The sequence below is a fragment of the Epinephelus fuscoguttatus genome, linkage group LG18 (genome assembly GCF_011397635.1).
Source record: "Epinephelus fuscoguttatus linkage group LG18, E.fuscoguttatus.final_Chr_v1".
Taxonomy (NCBI): Eukaryota; Metazoa; Chordata; class Actinopteri; order Perciformes; family Serranidae; genus Epinephelus; species Epinephelus fuscoguttatus.
The window spans coordinates 7044189-7059938 of NC_064769.1; the positions used below are offsets into that span (position 1 = coordinate 7044189).

Sequence of the window (15750 nt, forward strand, 5' to 3'; positions counted from 1 at the left end):
GACTAGCCCTATAGGCAAACTGAAGTGGGTCGAGCATGGACTGTAAGTGAGGGAGAAGTGCATCCTTCATTAGCCTTTCAAAGGATTTCATTACTAATGAGGTCAAGGCAACAGGCCTAAAGTCATTCAGTGCTTTTGGGTGTTTGGTTTTCGCCACTGGGATAACTGTGCTATCTTTCCAGCTCCTTAGCACCCTCTGCTGATTGACTGACATCTGAAAGATGTCAAAGAAGATGGGACCTAATTGTTCTGCACGTGAATGAAGCAAACAGCCACAAATATTGTCGGGTCTGGGGCTCTTCCTGACTTTGGTCTGTTTAAAGGACTTGACGGACTGTTTGTTAAAAGGAGGAGAGCCAGTACACTGTAGTGCACTTTTCACTGTTAAAATTTCATTGCTAAAATCACGGGTATCAAACTGTGTGTAAAATGTATTGAGAACCTGAGCCAAGTGTTTATCTGATATAGCACCATTGAGATGAACCCTTGAGTTGTTCCCCTTACTTGACCCAGTGATGGTCTTTAGGCCATCCAGGGCAGAACCCAAGTTCTTGTCTCTAAGATCTCTCTCTGACTTGTCTCTATAAAACAGTTTCGCTCTCCTGATTTCACATTTAATCTCTCTAATCACAGAATTCAGCTTTGAGAGGTTGCCCCAATTTGCCCAATAAGATTTTTAGTGATTTTGAAACCCATGGCTTGTTGTTGGGAAAGATTTAAAAAGTCTTTTTAGGAATCCAGTTTTCTTCACAGAAGGACACTTGGCTGCTGACAATGTCAGTCAGCTCATCAATGTGTACAGAAGTCTCTTTAAGTAAGTCCAAATCTGTGCACTCAAAACATCCTTGTAGCCGCATGACAGCATCATCAGTCCATAACTTGGCGTGCTTCCCTCAGAACAGTGCAGTACACTGGGATGAGCTGTGCACAGTTATGATCAGCCCCGCCCAGCAGGGGGAGAGGCAGGGACTTGTATGTACCTTTCACAGAACCATAGCACATATCCAGAATTTTGTTGTGCCTGGTTGGGCATGAAACATAATGATAAAAAATTTTGAGCACATGTGACAGGGAGCAATGATTAAAATCCCCAAGGACAAAGATGGGTGCTTCAGGGGACTTGGATTGTAGTCTCTGGGTCACTCTATATATGGACTCAGATCAACTATCACAAATTGTTGAGGGAATTCCCGACACAAGTAGGTGGGGGCGAAGAGACACAGCCAACAGTTCAACATCTTTGGTGCAGAAGCTTTCTCTGACGATAACATTTTTGCACCATGGCTGGTTTATGTAGAGGCACACCCTCCTCCCTGAGATTTGCCTGTTACCCTTGCATCACGATCGAGGCGGACTGGAGCACGTAACCCGGGCAAGGACAGTTCTGTGTCAGAGTCTCGATCAGTAAGCCATGACTCTGTAATAGCCAGTTGACAAGCATCTCTGAAATCATGTTGGTGCCTTATAAAATAGGAATTGTGCAAATTTGCAGGAAAGCCCAATCAGTCTTCGTTCAGCCTTGGCAGTATAAAAACATGATAAATGGACCTAGGATCTAGATACCATGTCTGAAAGGTTACCTCAGCCCTGTTTTCACCGAGCATGACAATACAGTTCAGTTCAGTACGCTTTTTTTCTCTTTCCACTGTGAAAAGTTGTGGATGGTATGAATGGAACCATAATGCACCGTTCCCATTTTTGGTACCCCTTCTGTTGGGGTACCTAGCACACACATCTGGTGCTAAAAGGTGGAGCTGTGAACACTGCAGTGATTGGTCAATAGCAGGCTGTCACTCTGCTCAAGGCTGAGTTGTGGCTGGTTTGACGCTTATGTAAACACTGTTCATACCGTGGAAAGTTTTATTAGTTGTAACTGTAACTATAAATGAAATGATGTTTTGCTGCCCCTTGCAGCAGCTGTAGTTGAAAAAAAAAAAAAAGGATTTAATTCACTGGGCCAACGGCCGACAACTTCTTAGGTGGAACGTTAGCTTGTTATGTTAGTCAATACATAGGGGGTAAGGCGTGAATCTATCAACACACCTTAAATTTCACTGTGTCAACTTTGACCATTACTTGAGTTTTTATGTTAAAATTAGCTATTGGAAACCTAAACCGTTTCTTTTGTACTAGGCTGTAAACTTTTTTTTTTTTAAATATTTTTTTGGGCATTTTGCCTTTAATGGACAGGACAGGTAAGCGTGAAAGGGGGAGAGAGAGAAGGGAGGGTGACATGCAGCAAAGGGCCACAGGCTGGATTCGAACCCAGGCCGCTGCGGCAACAGCCTTGTACATGGGGCGCCTGCTCTACCACTAAGCCACCAACGCCCCGGCTGTAAACATTTTTACTTCTGCTATAAAGTTTGGCTTTTTAATCTGGGGATCACAAGTTTTTTTTCCTAGGATGGTGCAGGCAAGACCCACCCTACTCTGCCTTACTCTAGCCCCTTTTACACTGCCAGATTTTCTGCGAATGTTGGGCCATTTTGCTGGTAAGCTGCGAGCATTTAGACACACAGAGCCGGATTGGCGAGTTGATCCCAGGTGCCCAATTTTCCGCCTCGGAGGGTAGTCATATTGGCGGAACCTTTTTAGTTTAAACAGACTGAGGCAGCCTTCCGCAACAGGAGGGGCTGTTGAAGACTTGTGGGAGGAGCTGTTGATGACACTGCACTTGCGACCCACTGGCAGTGGATAAACAGGAAACAGCTGATAGCACGATTTAGTGAGCAGCTAGTAGCAAGAGGGAAACACAAACCTGATGGACACTGTAAAGATGAGCAACTGGGGAGAAAGAAATTGCGCGCCCTCCTTGTCCTTGCAAACTAAGAGGTCATTAACCGTCAGATGACAGGGACGATGAAGAATGGGTCAATTTACAAGAGAATCGCCGAAGGACTGACGAGCTGTGGCTTCCCTCCCACGCCACTGTTTATGTCACACGCTGAGCAACATGTTTTGTTACTTGCTCACATCCCCCATTGCCCCGAAAAAGGCGCATTCTGTATAAACAAAATTAGGCAGGCAGCATTTTGCTGCACTCCCCGATTTTGTTTTTATCCTGCCAATGCTGAAAAAAAGACTGATTGGGCTTTCCTACAAATTTGCACAGTTCCTATCTAAAAAGGGCTTCTGCCTCCGATTGACTTACCCTGACATTCTTACACTAACTCTAACCAGTCTCATTCCTCATACCTAAATCTAACCAGTCCAGCCAAAAAAGGCAATGACTACTTCACCATCCTAGGAAAAAAAGGGGTCTATAGAGATTCACTTGCTTTTGGAGCCAGCCTCGAGTGGCCTGTCAAGTGGCACAACTGTTTTCAAGCCCTGAATGTTATCGCTTGCTCACTTAAAACCATAATGCATAAGTCAGCCAGTGGATATGATTTTTATATCCCATCATTTTTGTGGAGAGGGGAAGGGGAACTCTGATTCTGTTGGAGAACGTTTGTTTTCCTTTGAACAGGGTTCATTTAAGGGATATTTATACTTAGAAAGGCTTGTCCACGAAGACAAGTGGGAAAATAATAAATAAATAAATATTACAAATAGAACATGATGTAATCAAAATATGACCATTGTTGTGTCGGATGTGAAGCTGTGTGTGTTGTTCACATTAAACCAATTATGTTTATTTCCTGCCTCTGGTTTCTCTACAGAGGAGGTGGGTTTGTTCATTTTTCAAGTTTTGTTTATTCTCTCAGCAGTCAACCACGTCTCTGATTTGTCCCTGCAGTGCAACAGGACTTCATGTCCCCATCTACACAAAAGATAAACGTATAAAATGAAATTAGTGTGATTCACCCAGGATTGGTGCTTTGTTTGTGTTACTTTGTAACCGTTCAGCTTTGTTTTCCAACTGGATTTCTGGGCTTTGTAAGGATTTCTACACTTCCTGTCGCCCTTGTGTTGATTTGTTGATGTTGTTGAAGCTTTAAACTGACTGAGCAGCTGAGAGCTTCTGATTTATTCTACACAGTGTCCCTGAGCCGCTGGGCATTCAATGCCATGCTCAAGGGCATCTCAGCAGAGGTTGTTAGTGCCCCTGTTATCATCAGTAACATACATGTAGCTCGCGGCTCGGCTTTGACTTCCTCTCTGTCAGCTGCTGTTCCTGTCACTTATAGCAGTCTACTTCAACTGTGACATTTCCTGTTTTACAGTCAGTAAAATTCTGATTTATTATGTGAAATAATTCGTGCTTTGATGATAGACTCACATTGTACACATTTCTAGGAATTATTTTTGCCAAGAGGTCATGTGCTGTATTCAATTGTAATGTCAAAGGTTGGATTTTTCTTGACTACTTTTATCTTTTTAGGTCATTTAAGAATTGTATGTGAAGAGCCGAAAAGCTGCTTAGCAGAGGATTGCTTATAACCTTTACTAGCTAAATTCTGACTCAAATTCTGTCAAATTAATACAATTAGTGTCAAGCAGCCAGCAGAGAAACTGTTAAGCTATCTCCATGCTGTCAGGAATAAAATTCTAGTGTAGCAGTACTAAACCCTTTATTAAGTGTCTGTTATTTTATGTTTATTAAAAACATAATGATTCCAAAAACACTGGAAGCAGCTTTAAAATAGGGGAGGGTGGTTTAATTGGCACACTTTTGTTTCGATGCAAAATCACCTTCCATTACTCACATACGACTTGAACAGTGTCTGCTGACAATTTATAAGGGTTTTTCTTTGAGCCCAACCCAAATGTGAAAGGCACTTTTTTATGAAATATACAAGGAGCACATTTTCCCAAAATCCCACCTCCCCAGCATGGTTGAGACACCTTATTCTGGGCTTAAAAAAAAAGAAAGGAAAAAAAAATCATTAAAATTAGAACACCTTATATTTACAATGTCACTTATCCACACATCTTTGAGGAAAAGAAAAAAAAAACATTCTGAATATTTTTATGAATTACTGAGATATTAAATTTAGCAGTCTTCTGAATCTTACCTATCAGCAAAATGCTGTCACTATAGGCTACATGTAGCATGTGATCTATGAAGGCTTTTGAGTTTGTTTCATTTTGGAGGAAAAAAATCAACACCAACAACTTGAAGGTTTAACGAAATAAATAGCTGGACTGTGTTTTGTTGGGGTTAGGTCTACATGATATTTATGCACACTTTTTTTAACATGGCCTACTAATTAAGCTTAGAAATTGTAATTTCTTTATACATCTCACGTTCACTCAGTGACTTTACAAGGGGTCTTATTTAATTAGAAAAAGTCTTTGTCTTGTTTTTGTTTACCTTTTGTTGATTTGTAATAAGATAGGAGCTGTGAAAAAAAAACTGTCCCAACTGCCCCCGAGTAACTCCTAATTTTTTCAGATAGAGCAGACAAATTTTGGACCTGTGTGCTAGCTAAAAACAAAGAACAGCTAACACTAGCAGGAACTGATAGGCCGGGAAAAAAAAGAGCCAAAGACGTACTCACACGCTGTAGATTTCTGTAACTAAATGTGAGGACTAGTCAGAAGGTCTCCACTTTGCGGTTGAAGGTGAAGAGGGTGTGGCTGAGTATTAGCATTGTAAATGGCATAGGCAGAGTTGCTTTCTAACTAAAGAAATACTGTTCCAACTGTCCCCCTGTCCCAATCGACCCCACTCTGTGTTGCATGTGTAAGTTCTTAGCTGCGGAATTAAAATCCACAAATTCAAGAACACTGAGGACATGGCCTCAGTGTTCTCAGGGGTAGCTTATAGTTGAAAAAGTGCAGGTATTGTAAATAACAATAACAATGTCCCTGTTATATCAGACAAAAAATAAACAGTTATTATTCAACTACAAAGCTTTATTGTAATCCCCAGATGCATAGTATCCAGACAGAAACTCTTACAAACTGCTTACATAGCTATCATTTCATTTCTCACACACTGCCAGTGGTCCAAATTATCTAAATCCAGCAAAAAATGTTTAGTCAAAACACATTATTGCATCTGTAGATATCCAAAAACTGTTGTTGTATCGTTTCAAGCATTAATATTTCTCCACGTTATCCATAAGTTCTCTGTCCTGCACACACACTGTACATAAAGATGGACAACATGACAGCTTCCCAAAAATTAAGCAGAAACATCTTAATCGTCCCCTGGTGGCTGGCTGCAGTATAGGTCATAACCCCCGCCCTCTCCATATTAGTGGATAGGACATGAGCCAAACTAAAAACTCAAGAAAACATCAAATACATTTTTCCCAAAAATATTTTTTGTTATTTAAGGTGGTTCTTATCACACTGCTGTGTGCTCAAGTGCTCATTTTTCTGATAAGTTTGGTGTTAATTTGTCATTTAATGCTATAAAAAGGGGGGTTTTACAACACGACTGACAGCTATGTGGGCCAGTCGGTGGGCTCGCATTCAGTGGTGCTGCTCACGATTGGTCAGACAGGTGTATGGGCGGGAAAATTGATACCGCAGAGATCGCTACTGTACAGACTGGCTCCTAATGACGTCACCGGAGTCTACGGTCCCACATGTAAACAAACCAGCTAAACAGGTTAGGTTTCCTTGAAGTGTTTGTATTAGGGCTGTCAAAATAACATGTTAATTTTGATTGATTAATCACATAAAGTGCCCTTTGACCCCGTGCATTATTGAAGGCCACAGTGGCTTTGTCATATGATGGAGGCAGACGAAACGGCGCTGCTTGGCCTTGTGAACGGAACGTTTACCTTTAAAAAACACCCAGATAGAACTGTTGATAGGAGCACCGTTCTCTGCAGTTTATGTAGTAAGGATTTTTCGAACCATCAGAGTACTCCAAGCCTCACGTCAGCACAAAGCATTTAGCAGCTAACCTGGAGGTCCGAGCTAGCACAGCCTCTGATGCTAGTGCCAGCCGCCAGCCTTATCAAGCCACACTTAACCAGGCGTTGAGATGCAAACTGAGTAAGGCGCATACACACGCTGTGTCCTTAACCACATGGCGCTGGGTGCTACTTTTATGCCTTTGTTGTGCCAGCTTTCAAGAGGGTGGCGGCAGGTTGCATCTGGGGTGGCTCAGCAACCTCAACAAGCACCATATCATAGCCTTTTTACCTGAATTCCTGAGTGCAGAGCTGATCTTCTACCAGGCTTATGTTTATCTGGAATTTTTTTTTTTTTTCCTTTCTCAAATGAACACAGCTTTGTTTGATATTATCTGGGAAAAAATAGGATGCATCCCCTAGACATGTTAATAGTGAGTTTACTCTGTTCTTTTGGATTTCAGTGTATCAGGCACCTAGCAACACTAATGTGTATGTGGAGGTTTGCAGTTGTAACAGCTCAGTACTGTGTTGTATTTGCTTACCACGTCCACTGTTGGGCTCTTATAATGATTTACAACATTCGTTAACAAGGTGTGAAATATGTTTAGCCAATGACGTGATAATTATAATAGGATGCTGTCTATTATTGCTGTCTATCTAAATTCTGGGCCTGAGCAGAGTGATTAGTATGTCTGTCCATCCGTTCAACCCTCTTGTTCAAAGATTGAAAACTCAACAGCTACTAGACAGACTGTCATCACGTTCCTGCTCCCCACAGGTAGAACCCTTTTGATTTCAAAGACCTTCATGACCTTTACTCTAAAACCACCTTAGAGACAAACGTCAGCAAAGGGTCAGGTTTCTGTTTGAAATTACATCAAAGACTTGTTTTTAAAAAAGGAAGAAAAAGATGATGAAATCTAACTTAAGAAAGGAAAGGAAAGAAAAGAAAAGAAAGTGATATTGTGGTCCCTGTGCTGCAGCTGTAAGCTGTGATGGATTGTGGTTTTCATTGAGAAAGACGACCGAATGGAGAGAGAGAGGGAGAGAAGGTGAAAGAGGTAAAGAGCCTCTCTCACACGTATTTTTCTTCATCTGTCTTTCCTCCATCTCCTACCGCTTTCCTATCTTTCACCCACCTTTATGCCCCTTTACTTTCTCTTAATCCCTCCATCATCTCTTTCTGTTCTTCCACTCTCTCTTTCTCTCTGTAACACACTTTCCTCTGCGCTCCATCCAGACTTCATGCTCCTCCTGTGTTTCCTATTTTCACTCTCTCTCTGCTCCAAGGTCGGGTTAATGAATGACAGAGCGTGTCATCAATTCCCCTTTCTCCCTTTACACCTGTCACACACACACACATACACATACACGCACACACACACACACACACACACACACACGGTGTATTGATTGGTACAGCAGCAGGAGCTTTGTGTTTTCAGTCCAATGAAACCACTTGGGGTTTAATTCTGTAGGCTTTTAATTTGTAGCTCTGTGTCTTTATTTTACAAGATTTTCAAATTTAAGATTCAATAAGGTGGATTAACAGGCTCATGGAGATAACATATATTAATTAGCCTATATTTATGTTTCATCTACATTTTCTGTGCTGCTCCTCAACGCAACATTTCAAAATGAAAGTAGCAGTTAAAATTAATAGAAAATAATGAACATAATCTTGTGTCAAAATCTCATGGAAAGATCAGCTTTCAAAATACAGCGACTATTGTGTGAAGGAAAATATTTACCATGGATTACCAGAGCCATTCGGAAACATAGACAGTTATAAAGCAGCAGCCAGCCATGTAAGAGCCGTAAACAAGGACTAAATTACAGTGCACACATTAAAGGAGCTGGTGGGATCACATTTCAGTGAGGTTGTACCTTGTATAATTCCATGTGACTAATAAAGATTAAATGATTGATTGATTTTTGTAACATGTTTTAAAAAGTATTATAAAGTATCCTGTACTTACATGCCCCCACTTCTCTTTTATGTGCATTTCAGAGTCTCCCATTGGTCAGATGCGTCCACCTCATGGCAGCGCCACGCCTCAAAAGAATAGTAACCTCCTGGTCATCATCGTGGTTTCGGTGGGAGCTGTCACCGTGGTCGTGGTCGTCATTGTGGCGCTCATTTGCACCCGGCGCTCCTCCGCCCAGCAGAGGAAGTAAGACATTTTATTCATCTGTGTGATGTCAGTAAACGGCTGTCAGAGGAGCGAGGCAGATTGTTAATGATCTGTTCTGATTATTTTGTGTTGTGTTGTGAGTCTCTGAACATTGGTTCCAAATTTAGAATGATCTGTGACTACCATGCCCAAACTTGCGAATGGGTTTCTAAGGCCTTTATCACACTAGATTCATTGTCCCTCTTAATAATTCAGGTCATCGGGTTCAGTCAGTGTTGTTTTGCAATCCACATCAGTTTTCAGTATAATTTTAAAACTGGTTTGTGAAGTTGTTGTTTTTTTTTTTATTTACTGTTCCAGCTCATAATGTTTTCATCATTAATATTTTTAAATTTGAAAATTAATTGATAATCTTTAAGATTTCAGTCCCAGTTGATTTTGCAATACCTGTGGTTACACAGTGGTAACAGCAGGGGCCGTTTATAACCAACACTCACTGAGCAGCTCCTTTTTCAGAAATATGAAACTATCATTTACTAATGATAGAAAACTACTTTATAGACAGGTAATTACAGTGTAGATACATGTATTGGCAATTGCAGAAAAAAATGTTTGATTTCATGAAAATCTTAATGACTGTAATTTTCAGGTAGTTGTCAAGCTGTTTATTTTCTAATCCACTTCAAATTTCAAAATATATAATTTTATGTTCTGTTAATGACTTCTTAGATTATAGCATTTCATAACTGTAAAGTTTCAATTTTGTTTTATTTTAGATTTTTAAGTAAATTTTCCAATTAAATGTTTAAGTCAAAATTATTTTATAATCCTGTCATGATGTTGCAGTTGTTCTTATTTGTCAACAATTTTCGCTGGTGTCAATTGATAGAACTCAGTTTATTGTTATTTTGTAATCCAGATCAGTTAAAATTAATTTTAAAGGAACAGTGTGTAAGATTTAGGGGGATTTAGTGGCATCCAGAGGTGAGGATTACATATTGCAAGTGCCTGAAACTTCTCCCAATTAGAAATCCTTCAGTTTTCATTGTTCAGGAGGTTTTCAGGTGGAGCCGAATAATCTGCAGAAATCTCTTCCTCTCCAACACAAACTGACCTGGTGATTAAAACTGGCAAAATTAAAAAAAAAAGTAAATTAACGTGTAAAGCAGTTTCACATTAGAAATCAGTGTTTTCTCCGCCGTGTTTAGCATGCCAGAAACTGGCGGCTAGCACCAGCTAATGTGTGCTCACCTATTTTCTCTGATAACTTATGACTGAGACATTCAGGAGGTTTTTACTCAGAGCTGGATTATCCGCAGAGGTCTCTTTTTCTCGAAAACACGTATTGTCGCAGAGCAGCTACTAACTGCGGTGGCCAATGTGAAAACTAGGACTTACTCCCTATGTTGATATTAAGGTTGCAATGGTGTGAGATTTCCGTGGTATGATTACCGTCTCTGAAAATATTACGGTTTCACAATATCACAGTATTACACAAATTATATTATTATCAGTCAGAATGACCCTTGAGGGGATGAAAATGGAAGGGCTACTGTTGGTTGAACAAACGTTTTATTACTGTTATTGAAACTAGAAACCATTTTGTTAATGGAATCATGTGTTAAAATCAGTGCTAAGTCTCCCCTTAGAAAATAACTAAAAAAAAAGGACACATTCTCTGTCCAGTTGCCCTTTTTTTACTCAATATCATAGATAAACAAATGTACACGGTATGATAACAGTCAACTTTTACATCACGGTTTATATTGAAACTGCTATATCGCTGCAACCCTATGTAGATACAAACGTCTCGTTCTCAGGTAAGGCAAACAGTGATTATTATTTTCATTTCCAATTGTCCCCTTAAATCCTACACACTGGACCTTTAATGCAGTCTGTCAGGTTTCGGTAAATGCAGTTTAGCAATATTTTATAATCCTGTTCATCTAGTCTAATACATTTTAATCACAGAGTAACAGATCAGCTGTACAATTTCTTGTCCTCCTCATTTCTCCCTCCACCATAAACTGTCCTTTTTTCATCAGATTTTTGTCTTCTTTTCTGTGTAAGTCGCAGCATATGTGAGAAAGGCAAATGTTTTATGGTGAATGTACAGCACTGTTCTGGCACAGATGAACAGGTGTGTGTCTGCTGGGGTTTGGAGGATTGCCTAGTGGCATGATTCTAATAGCAGTCGACCCCTGGTTCACTGTGTTGTCCACTTACATCAGTCCCTCAGTGTGTTCTTCTTCACATATAAACCTTTTGTCCTGTCTGCCCGCTGGCTTGTTCACCTATCTCGTCCTCTGTGCAGGAAGAGAGCTAGCCACAGCGCCAGTAAGAGGAAGGGCAGCCAGAAGGATTTGCGACCTCCTGACCTTTGGATCCATCACGAGGAGATGGAGATGAAGAACATGGAGAAAGCTCCCAGCGTCGCTCCGACTGGACGCGATTCGCCCATCCAGTCCTGCCAGGACCTTCCCCAGGTTGCACACAGCCAATCAGAGAGCCAGATGGGCAGCAAGAGCAGCCACTCAGGTACAGAATGGATACTTATTCATTCATTAATTTTCCACTTAGTTGTTATTTACATTACTGACTTTTTTATCTAAAAACTGTTTTATTTTATGCTATAAAGTGTATTTTGCTTTATTTATTACTTAAATTAGGTGCAGATTTCATGTTACGGTTCATTGGTATGTTGCCTGGCAACATCAAAATCTGCAACTCCAATATGTTGAACACTTAAATTAGAAATTTAATTTATAATCTGCATACTAAATATGTCTTCTTCATTTTTATGGTGCAAACAGATTCATTTATATCTATTATGGGTCTTAATTACATTAGCTGTATAATGAAGCCTAATTCATCATGAGCATATTAAGTAACAAAATATATAAATTATTTCTCTCACTGGAAAACAGTGAGCCAAGCTCATTTTAAATTCACTTTTTACAGCTTAAAGAAGAGAGGAAAAAAGTTTGAACCCCTGTTTTCATATTTGAATGATTTGATATTCCAGGGGCAGACGGTGACGAGGCGTCCAGCAGTATCTCTACTCTGGAACGTTCAATGGCTGCCAGGAGGGGGACACGAGGCAAAATGATGATACCTATGGACTCACAGCCGAGCAACACACGTAAGTAACACAACGCTGTGTGTGTTTGCATTTTCTGGCTTTCTGGCAGTTACAAAGAGTCTACAGCCATGCTTACTGCTTTGTGAGGGTCATTACAAGGTACTTGGTTGAATTGAGGTTGTGATGTCAGATGACCAAAATTCAATGTTAGTACCACATCTAATGCCAGACAGATGTTGATATTTAGGTGGTTTCAGGTTAGGTGGTTTCAGTGTCTTCCAAATGTCTTATGTCATCTTGACTTAGAATACCATCATACATTTGATAATTTAGTTGTAAAGGAGAACAAAACCTAACATGTCATAATGTTGAAGTCCACACAATGTGACACTGGAGCTGTTAGGCATTTAAAATATCATCAACCTGATTTTTTTTATATGAACCAAAATTTAAAGGAGCTATATGTAAGAAATCTAAAGCAAATAGTCAAAAAATCCTCCTAATATGTCACAGAGACTAAGGAATAATGTTCATATAACATACTGATCTCACCAACAACAATAGTACAGCCAGAATATTCGCATTTTAAAAAAAATTACGGTGCGCAAATCATGTTTATATTTTGAATTTGTGCTGAATTTGTGTTTTGGCCATCTACCAGTCACACAGTCAGTAGATTCTTAGCATCAGTTACAGTTACGACTGAGTTACAGCAGCACGGCAAGCAGCATTAGCAGTGTCCCATTACATAACATTAGCCAGCTCCTCCTCAGCTGTATCCCGGCAGCAGCGTTAGCAGCAGAGAAGCCGGACTTGCTGGAATGGTCCGCTGGAAAACCGAAGATCAAGGACGCGGCGACACGGCCCTGCCACGGCAGCTGCCCGTGAGCAAACAAATCAGTCTCCAGTGTGCCGCTGTCCAGCATCCTCGAATCTGTAGGGGAGGGGGGGCGGACACGACTCACGGCAGTATTTTGAGTGCAGTAACTGTTTTGGCCACATTCTTACATACAGCGCCTTTAACGCCTATGTGACGTAAGAGTCCAATGTCTGCATGCAACATATTCTCATATAATGGTTGTTATGATCTCCTATGAAAATGCATGCACAACAGTTTGTTTTATAGCCTACAAATGACGCTAGGTTCCTAAGGTACAGTCAGGTAATTAATGTAAAGTTACAGTGGTTAGGTTTCGGCAATAAAAGTTACTGTGGTTAACTTTAGGAAAAGAAACATGGTGAGGACGTACCTTAAAATGATTCAAAGTTCCCTCAAAGTTCACATGTATCCAAACGTGACTCCAGGGGAAAGTTCCAGGCGTCTTCTTTTTTTTTTTTTTTTTTTGACCCCTCCATCACCCCCATCTGCCTCCTCAGAACTGTGTGTTTTGACAGGTGTCATGTTTCCATGTTCACCATTATAGTTTTGTGTGTTGGCATGCTAATATTCGCTAATCAGCACTGAACAGAAGTACAGCTGAGGCTGATGGCCACATCATTGAATTTGCAGGTATTCAACCTGATCTCACGGAAATATGTGAAATGACCACAACTTCTTAACACCTCATTATGTGGTGGTGGCATGTAATTTTTTTTTTTTTAAAGATATTTTGAGGAGGCATTTTTAGCCTTTATTGTGATAGGACAGACAAGCGTGAAGGGGGGGGAGAGAGAGAGGGAGTGACATGCAGCAAAGCGCCACAGGCTGGAGTCGAACCCAGGCCGCTGCGGCAACAGCCTTGTACATGGGGCGCCTGCTCTATCCACTAAGCCACTGACGCCCCAGCATGTAATGTTTTAAAATGACATGTTGAAACGGTGGCCGTTTTAAACATGTTGTCAACATAGTGAATGGGTTGCAGTTTAGGTATGTTTAGGCTCCAAAACTACTCGGTTAGGTTTAGAAAAAAAAAATGGTTAGGTTTCAAAAAAGATCATGGTTTTGATACGGCTGTTACAGGACATCTGAACGTGATGTAAGTACACTACATAACATCATGTAAGCATGTCATTTCACATGATAAAAGCAATGCTGGCTTTTGGTTTCATACGGGACACAAACAGTGGTCTCCTGGGTGAAAGGCCTGTTTTTTTGGGGGGGTTTTTTTGGTAACTTAACCACTATTACATGACGCTGTTGAAACAGAGGATTCATTTGTCCACAATGGCAAAGGCTAGTAATTGTCTGTCCATTAGCACTGTCTTCATGGTGCTGACACATAATTTAACACACTTCTGGCCACCACCATGTAATGCTTTGATAAGAGATCACAGTCATTTCAGGTATTTCTGTAAGACCTGGCAGAGGAAACCAAAGTTAATCATAATTAATTCAATAGTTACTTAGACACTCAGGTTAAAATGAGAAATGTCAACCTCATGGTGGCTCAAAAGTGAAAGGACAGGGATCACCAAAGTCAAAATATAGTCTGGACCAAAGTGATGGACTGACCCACCAACACTGCTGTCTCTGGAGCCATGCAGCCAGCATATAATGAAATATATCTTCCATAGTGATATATTTTAAGGTGGTGCTTAACACAAACCTGCTGCTCTTATATACAGGCATTGGGTGTTGTTTCATATTGTGAGTGTGATGCCTGAAATTGAAATTGAATGAAAAAAATTATGACAGAAGCAATGCACTTTAAACAAATTTAGTGCAGACTGTGAGTGGTTACTTGAACATGTGAAAAAGCTGCACAGATTCCAGAATGGACCAAACCCAACATCAACTGAATATATTATATGTTAGGCTTTATATCATGGATCACGTTTCTTCCTGTTGGTGCATGGAAATTTCACATGACATGTCTGCGGCAGTGGGGTGTCTTAGGGTCATGGAAGTTCAGGGAAGAAAGAACGCACACACTGAAAATTACACACTCACACACATTTTCCCACACAGATAATTAGCCTGTATGTTCCTTCAGGCCGACCCAGAGGACGGAGGGAAGAGAGGGAAGATCTGAGGGAGAGTGAATGAGGAGAGGAGGATAAGCAGAGGAAAGAAAGAGAGGGGGAGAGAGCAGAAGTTTTGCTCTGAACCCTTGTCAAGTGTCAATTTACTGTGTGTGAATGGATTCGTAAATGTGTGTGGAAGTCCAGATAAATGAAAATGTGGAGCTTCTGTTCTCCAGCAGTGACTCTGATGATGTTCAGTCACATGTAAGGTTTTCAAGTGGAGATGAAACACTGAACAATATGACTGTGATTTTTTTGATTTTTACCTTGGGCAAGATATTCACCAGTAGGGAGCAGACATCTTCCAGCAAACTAGTTGGTGACATCACATGAATTTCTTGTGTCTTCTTCCTCGCTTCTTCGGCAGTAAGAGTTGTTGAGGTAGGCTTGGTATATTTGGTGCTGTAAAACATCTTTGTCCTTTGATGATGACAAGCAGTGCATGGAACAAGGATGTAAAAAGAGAACTGGATACAGCCTTCCTATGAAAGCTGCTCAAGGAAGTTTGACTTCCAGGGTATAAAATTACCTAGATCTTTCGCAATGTGAGGACCAAAGACCAAGCACACTAAAGACTTTTGACAGCCAAGTGGCTAAATTCTGGTTTAGCCGTCTGCTAACTTTTTTTTTTTTTTTTTTTTTTTTTAAAGATTATTTTTGTGGGCTTTTTGCCTTTAATGAACAGGACAGAGTGAAATGGGGTGAGAGAGAGAGAGAGTGGGGGTTGACATGCAGCAAAGGGTTGCAAGCCGGAGCCTAACCTGCAACCGCTACAGCGAGGCATCGCCTCTATACATGGGGCGCTGGCACT

The 15750-nt window shown here is 40.7% G+C and overlaps 1 protein-coding gene across 1 annotated transcript in view; it reads left to right on the forward strand.

The window, feature by feature from the left end:
- Positions 1–15750, forward strand: part of dcc (DCC netrin 1 receptor) — a 397984-nt gene that overhangs the window by 315430 nt on the left and 66804 nt on the right. The window contains exons 23-25 of the mRNA XM_049603936.1: positions 8770–8932; positions 11208–11431; positions 11919–12035. Coding sequence (XP_049459893.1) covers positions 8770–8932; positions 11208–11431; positions 11919–12035 — 504 coding nt within the window. The remainder of the gene's footprint in view (positions 1–8769; positions 8933–11207; positions 11432–11918; positions 12036–15750) is intronic.